We start from the raw sequence: 8,171 nt of genomic DNA on the forward strand, positions 1-8,171 counted from the left end.
CATCATCATCATCATCATCATCATCATCATCATCATCATCATCATCATCATCCCTAAGGGTGGCAAGCTTAGGTAAAAGATGCAGAAGATATTTTGTGGAATGCACAGCATGGTGCAATGGTTTGAGTGTTGGACTACAGTTCTGGAGACCAGGGTTCGAGCATAAAAGCCCACTACGTGACCTTAGGCGAGTCATACTCTCTCAGCCTCAGACAATGGCAGTGGCAAACCCCATGTGAAGAAACATGTCAAGAAAAGCCTATAATAGGTTTGCCTATTAGGTTTGCCATTTTGTTCACCATAAGTCGAAAATGACTTGGAGGCACACAACACAACAAAAACGCAGCTCTGTCCAACAAAACTGGAGAATTTGAAGCAATTTCAGCAGGAATGGCTTGATTCCAGCAACTGCTGCCTGAGATGGCCGACTCCGTCTGCTAAGGTTAGGGCCAGCTCAGCTTCTGGTCTATTCTATTTCATGCCCTAAGATCTGGCAACCCAGCCTGTGATTCATATCATCTCCCCACAAATACACACACAAGATGACTTTAAAAAGGAGAACCTTGTTTCCAAGGGCCATGTTTCTTCATTCAAGTGCCACCCATCCACCCACAAACATCCAACGGGCTCCTAACAGAAAATCTGCAAAAGCAGAAGTGACCTTTTTGACCATTTTAGGTTTTGAGAACATATCCAGGTATATAGTCCATAGGGATCTAGAAGGATCACAATTGGGCAAGCATCCCCTGCACCCTCTACAACTGTCTATATGTTTGCTTTAGGCCACTCTGTATGGAACAGTGGGGAAATTTGAAAGCTTCATCATCATCTCCTTCACTACCATTCCAGTTTTCCTAAAGCCCAAGAGATGCACTTGTGGGTGTCCTTCCTCCATTAGAGCCCTATTGCCAAACACACAAGTTATTTCAATGCTATCCAGTTCCCTTTGTTCCGCTGACTGCTGGGTCTTGGCACCCCTTGCCCTCTACTTTGTCCTCACTGTTTTTTCGTTTCCCCCATTATTCTTCAATCTGACCAGCCAAGTGGTTTTTCCAACAGGCTTCCATGATGGCTTCACATCAAACCATCCACAGAATAACCAACATCACTGTAACTGAGCAAATGAAATGGAAGCGAGGGCAAATGAGGCCAAGTAAGTGCAACGAAGGTGACCAAGTACAGGAAAGAAACCGGGAAAGGTGAAACAAGAATGCACTCAAACAAAACAGGAGCATGAATATAAATGAAAACCTTAAAGTCAGCTTTCTTGCTCTTTCTCTCACACACAGAGTAGCATGAACTTAGCAGACCTTGAAAAAGTTGAAGGCTTTCATGGCCGGCATCCATAGTTTCTTTGTGGGTTTTTTGGGCTATGTGGCCATGATCTAGAAGAGTTTATTCCTGACGTTTTGCCAGCATCTGTGGCTGGCATCTGAATTACATCTCTCCAAATCCCAAGCCAACATGGGAAGGCCTCAGGCATCCTAGTTTGAGTCATACACATACCAGCTTCCCATGAATCCTAAGGCTCAAGAGGTTAAGCTTAGGGATGAACACATATGTTAGGAGAGACTGCAGCAGTTTGCTTTTGCTTGAACCAACTGGGAAGGACAAGATGTTGCCCGCTCCTGCTCAGTTTGCAGCAACTGAAGCTAAGGACAACGGAGGAGAGTGGGAGGAAGAGACAGAAAGTGGGACATTTTAAAAGCAGCTTAAAAATGGGATGACAGAGTCCCTTTCTTTTGGTCTATGACTTTGGAGCCGTATGTAGTCCAAATATTAAATTAAAATTTGCAAGTTCCTCAGGTCTTTGAAAACCTCCTTCTGTTTCTAACTACAAGGAAAATCCATCTTGTACCACAGAGAGATCGAGGGGTTAGTGGGAAATACAGTTTTATGGCCATTTTTGTTTTTCATGTGACAGCTTCACTAATATACATGGCACTTTACTAAGGAGCAATACCAGGGTTGTCCAGAAGCAACTCAGGCGTTCCACCATCCATTCCTTTAAAGCAAAACAAGGCATCTCCTGGCCCAGGTTTTGTGTTTAAATGAGACCAAACTTGGAAAACTCTTTAGGAGAGGAGGATGGCTTTGCCAACTGGGGAACGCTGGGAGTTGTAGTCTAACAGAGCAACATCTCTGGGCTCTGGATTGCCTATGTCCCAAATTTGTCCCATCGCATGCTACAGTGCCACTCATGCATAGGTCCTTATGTAGGATCCACAACACTATATCTGTCATAGGCTCCATAATATTGTGAGAGATCCTGGGCAATGTGACAGTTACAGGTCGCCATTCCTTGGAACCCCCAAATCTTTTCTCTTGTGGATTATAGGTGTTTTTCTGTGTATTTCTTTTTTTTCTCCCAATGATGCACATTTTCGAGTTTGTGTTGTATCCAATGCATTTCCCCAGAAATGGCGCATAAATCTTGAAAATACGGAAATGATCACAACAAAGTGCACATTACGACATCACCACAATACTTTGCTCAAAACCATTGGGTTCACCTAAGTTCCTTTCCATTCCTAGCATGGGTATGTTCAAGCATGTCACTTCCAAAGAAAAGAAGATAACAATGCAGTACAGTGCAGTAGATATAAGTGTGATGTAGTTATCTGAGCACTGAACTACATCACACTGGCTCTCATACCTATTGCACTGTGTTGAACCCTGGAGACCAGGATTCGATTCCCGTTCAACCATGGAAACCCACTGGGTGACCGTCAGTGAGTCATACACTCTCAGCCTCAGAAAAACCCATGAGCGAGTCCTCTTAAGGTTACCATGAGCTGGAACACAACAGGAACCATATGTGTCAACATGTCACAGCTTTGTGGATCCATTGGTGGCACTCACATGCACACTGAAACAAAGACTAAAACAGCAAATGCAACTATTTTCCCGCAATGGACAATTTTACGTTATACTATGCCCAACCATTTCAGATCATGGCAAAAGAAAGAAGGAAGGTAGGCAGGTAACAAAGCATGGCTGGTCAATAGTTGGCGCCATGATGCCACCCTTGGAAATCCTCACTTCGAGGAGACATCCTTCCAGGGAATGACATCATTCAAGATGGCAGCCGATTGGTTTCAAGGCAAAGAACCTCAGCATTTGAACAGTATGGCGAAAGCCTGCTCTTTGTTTGAGCACAATATGCCATTTAATATTTTTCGTCTCCAGCGATAGAGATTGACAGCAACACACTGGAGCAGCCAACCAGGCAAGCAAAAACCAATTGTAGCTACAGATCCACCATTGCTCCAAAGAGTTTCAGCCCTTGTTATCAGAACAAATGAAGATACTTGTTTGTGGGTGTGTGTCTCCTTAATGTACAATCTGCCTCTCATGCACACTGGGCAAAGAGGCGATTCTTCACGCACAGACCAAGGATGCCATCCTGCTCAAGCACAAAGGAGGACTTTCAGCAGGCAAGTATGGCACGGTTCTTGACTTTCAGAAACACAGTCTTTCAAACTCACAAGAAATACGAGATGGTATCACACAAATACTCCATCATCCGGCAATGCTGCACCCATTCCTCTTTTGGACTAGGAAATGACTACTGACACTCTGTATGCAAGCTTTGCACACTCACATTTCATATCTGTAACGCTCTCTCACTCAACAGACCTTCCTTCCCCCATGGGCAAGCCAAATGCCATCCCTTCTGAGCTGCCATAGACACACCTTATAGACACACTGAACACATTCACCCCAGACAAAGGGACACACCCTGCAGACGCACAGATGAACATTGCTGGAAAGTCCTATGGGCTTTATTGAACATTTCTGAAAGCCACAGGTACCAGCATCTCTGTAGGCTTTTCCAGACATAATTTTCTTTTCATTGTTGCAATGAAGACTTTGATTTGTTAGGTTTTAAAAAATGATCACTTAAAGGGCATCATTTGGTGCAAGATACAAACCACATCGAGAATGTGTTTCCTTTCCTTCCCTCCTTCCTAAATAATTTGGGGAGTTTTTAAAGGAAATTCACATTTGGTTTCATTTGCCCTTTGCAATGCAGTGCCTTTGGAGCCGGTGACTGTGCATGTACTGTAGAGACTGAGTCACCCTTGCAAACCGGCAATTCGCTCCCTGCACCCGTATCGCCCTGCTTCATAATACCGATGCCCACCCTAGAGAATACGGTTCAGATCGCTCACACTCCATAGACACAGCTGCACCCAGGCACACCCAATGTGCAGTACATTTTTATTCAAATACAAAAACCCAGAGCATTCAAACACATGGATGCTCATTCGCATCCATTCTCACGAAAAGTCCAGACACACCCCCTTGTATACAGAGCGCTCAGTGCTGATGGATTTGGTTTGCAGTGATATTGCAGACATGCTCTGGAAGGGATACAACCCCCCCCCCCAACCCTAACCTCCGTACCTCCCTTCCCCCAATTCAATGCACAAAGGTATTCAAGGAGACATATTGTCAATATTCATCCTTCCTAGCAATACACAGACTGTGAAAACCTGCAGCTTGCAAATATACCATGTACAGCTGCTTGTGCAGATACGATCTAAAACCAATGGTTCTAAATGGGGTTCTGCCCCAGGATAGGAAGGCTTGTATATAAATCATTCTTAATACAGTCAGACAGCACATCCCTACGGGCAGACTGAGCAAACTATCCCCAATCCACCGGTACCTCTACAAAAAGGCAGAATAAATTTGCCACCTGGCATGCGCAGTTCAAATACATGACAACACACTTCCACACCCAAATGAACAGGCGCTTCATTTCAAACACACTCACCCGTGCAACCAGAAACCTGTGTGGGAACACACCCACCATCTGCACAAACATCATGCAATTGTACATCTCTGGATATTCACCCCGGTTGTACACAGACCCTCCAGGATATTCTTTAAGGGGCAGAAGGTAAACCTGGCCACTTTCAACAGCCAGGGGTGAACCTGGTATATTATCTCTAATGCCTTTTGCAGAAAAAGGAGAGAATCATTGGGCAAATGACAGCTGCTGGTGAAATCCATGCCCCTTTAACCTTCATATACTTCAGCATACATGAAGCCCTTTCGATGTGCCAGTGAGCCACCCACCCTCCCTGCCACCCTCCCTGCACCAGCCAGCGGTCATTGCTTCTTGCTAATTACCTTCTTCCAGTTCATCCATGCTCCCAATCTTTCTGCCGCCATCGATGGAGTAAATGTAGCGAACTCCCTGAGGCAGGTTAATGTTATCAGACAGAGACCGGGTCAGGTCCGCCAGCAAGGCGTCGAAGCTCCGGAAACGGTCGCCGGAGACGGCGTACACAATCCCCTTGAAGTAGCGGTCCCCGTTGCGATAGAAGCGCACCTTCTTGGCTTTCTTTTCATTGCTCAGGGCTTGTAAGGTCCGAGTGCGGTAGAAGCTGCAGTGGGCACTGTGAGTGGGGCTTGGCAGGCCATTCATACGGGAGCCTCGCATGTTTCTGGACGCCTTGTCTCTTTCGTCAAAGTGTCCAAAATCAAGTTCCATAGCTCGGTGAGCCCTAGAGATGTGAAGCTGGGCACAGGAGGAGGAGAAGGAGGTGGAAGAAGAAGGGAAGGAAAGAGCGCAAAGGAAAGAAAATGTAGAGTGAGCCAACTTAAGCGCTAGAACAAGGGAGATGCTAGTATAGCAGATCTTGGAACCCAACTCTGTGGGTTTCTTCCTGTCTTAAACAAAATGATGCCTTGCCTAATGTTTTACTTTCCTTGGATAGATGCCACAAAGAGCTTTCCTCCCTCTATGTGTCTTTTGGGGTAATGCTTCAAGCATAAGGAATAGGAACTGCTGTCTCAGCAATACAGTTGGCTGTGTAATACATAATCTGGAGGACTCTGTTGAAACCAAAGGAGTTTATCTCTGAATCAGTGCTAAGTATCTAAAATGGGAGACTGGGATGGAGAAGTCTATGGGTGTCACTTCCAGATGTGTGCCAGCTATGGACAGTTTTTGCTGAGAAGAGACGTTCCCTGAAGTTAAGATGCAAAACTTCACTTTCGTGGTAGATGGATGGAACTGACAATCCAAGTGTGCTCCATGCCTAAGGAACTCAGTCTCCCAAAGAAAGAAGAACCAGTGCGATATGTCTCTAAGGGCTTCAACATACCCGTTTGTGAATAGGATGACAGCCCGAGTCAGAGGGACCTTTCAAATGGGGGATCAAACTGAAATGGCTGATGGACCAGACAGACATATGGCAACAATGCTGTCTGCTTTATGAATATCTGTGAAGGCAGTCGTCTCATAGACCTCTCTGAAAATCTAACTCCATTTCAGTCACTACCCTTGATATCCTAGAAATTCTGATTGGAAGTGAGGTGATATCAAAATACTACATTTTACTACATCCCTCCGCCCCATTCATTTCTGGTGTCATTTAATCATGGAGAAGGGTTAATGCAACTTCCGCCCTTCCTTTCATTTTAATGAAGTGTATTTTAATCGCTGAAGGTGCCTTACAAAAGTAGTCGCATCACGCCACCATAAGAGCACCTCTCATTGTTCAGTGCCTTGAGTGTGCAATGAGAGGCATTGGAACAAGAGAGAGAGATTTGGTTTCATTTGTGCAATGAGGGGAAGAGGTAAGTGACAGAAATCATCTTTAGCATGAGCTGGAGGTGCAAGAGATCCCCTCATCTTGCAAGTTGGAACTCCAAACACACAAAGACAGCTCTCAGAGCCTACAAAACCTGAGTGCTACCGCTCAGCTGTTCCACACTATTAGCATGCAACTCACATCTGCTTGGAGCAGCTTTGCACAACTCAAATGGGATTATAACCCAAGGCTCTGCGATCAGGTCCAAGCCCTGGGAAAAGCTGTTGCTTGCCTTCTGCCAGAGTCAGGCTGGCCAGACCGTGTCCCTTTCCTTCCTTTTCTACAGTGTCATGATGACCTGTCTCTGACCTTCATAGGGCTCCTGTCCTTCGGTAAAGGGAGCTTTCCATCTCTCTTCTTTCCGCCAAGTTGCAAAAAAATGATTTCCCCAAACCCAATACTTCCTAGAGGTTATCTGAACAGCAGGCATTGGAAACAATGGGACCTCAATGCAACTTTGAAAATGCTCTCATGCTGAGCTTTGGATGGAGTGTGGACAGGAGCACACCCTCCAGTTCCAATGTCAACCCCTTTCCTTTCCCTATCTTTTGCATCACACCTCTGATACTTTCTCTGCCTGGAAAGGCTCTCCAGCTCTACTTACCGGTTTTCAGCTCTCTGGGTGGAGATGCTGTGGGAGAGAAAGCCAGCCACACTCTGCCTTTGTTGTCTGAGCTCCAAGCAAAAAATTCCTGCCAGATTTGCCGGGACGCCTCCTAGGTCCTAGTGCCTTGTGTGTGCATACACACAGCACTCACACACACACACTCACACACAGCCTCTTCTGCAAAGGGTAATCTTGCCTCATGGAGCTTCAACCTCATGACTGTCATTCGAAGGCACTCCCTCTCTGTATTTGGAAGAGGAAGGGCAGCACCAGTTCAGATTGGGTTTTCCTGAAATAGCTGCCGAGGGCTGGATGAGCTGCATTCTGGAGGCATTGTTCACTCTTTTATTCTGCCCATTTTCCAAGAGCTGGACCAATTCCTGGCATGACCCACCAGACCTGGCTAGGAACAGATGGTGACTGATCTGTGCCACCGCCTGGTACCTTTGCAAGACAATGAAGGTGTGGCAGTCTGATAAGTTGGATTCCGGACTCCTGTTAAAACCAGAGCTGCCTTGCGGACAAAGCAAAAGGAAGAAGAGATGGGCGGGTGAGCAAGTGGTGGTGTCAACAGACCTTCCTCTGGTCCTGCTCACCCAAGGAATGGGACCATCATCCCCAGAACAAGGAGGTGAAACAGTTTGCTGCCTTTAACTAAGGACCCCAAGTCCATTCCTCTGCAAAAGCATGACATCACCAGCCAACGCCAATCCCCAGAGAGAGCAATGAACTGGGCTCCTTGCCAACGGCAACGCCAGCCTTCAGAGCAGGGGTGGGCCACTTGGGTCCTGCCAGTTGCTTTAGGAGTGCAACACCCATCAGCTCTAGCCAGCAGAGCCATTGGTGAAGGATGGTGGGAGCTGCAGTCCAACCACATCTGGGGGACTGTATGTTGACTTAGTTTTTTGTGGGTTTTTCAGGCTATGTGGCCATGTTCTAGAAGAGTTTCTTCC

General features: G+C 46.2%; 1 protein-coding gene across 2 annotated transcripts in view; it reads right to left on the minus strand.

Moving 5' to 3' along the window:
- Positions 1 to 7,462, minus strand: part of DCX (doublecortin) — a 72,566-nt gene extending 65,104 nt beyond the window's left edge. For both annotated transcript variants that reach the window (XM_042480355.1, XM_042480354.1), the window contains exons 1-2: positions 7,216 to 7,462; positions 5,143 to 5,533 (exon numbers count right to left, since the gene is read on the minus strand). In XM_042480355.1, coding sequence (XP_042336289.1) covers positions 5,143 to 5,506 — 364 coding nt within the window. In that variant the 5' untranslated portion in view covers positions 5,507 to 5,533; positions 7,216 to 7,462. The remainder of the gene's footprint in view (positions 1 to 5,142; positions 5,534 to 7,215) is intronic.
- Positions 7,463 to 8,171: the final 709 nt, after the last annotated feature.

This window comes from Sceloporus undulatus, chromosome 7, assembly GCF_019175285.1.
Source record: "Sceloporus undulatus isolate JIND9_A2432 ecotype Alabama chromosome 7, SceUnd_v1.1, whole genome shotgun sequence".
NCBI classification, from domain to species: domain Eukaryota; kingdom Metazoa; phylum Chordata; class Lepidosauria; order Squamata; family Phrynosomatidae; genus Sceloporus; species Sceloporus undulatus.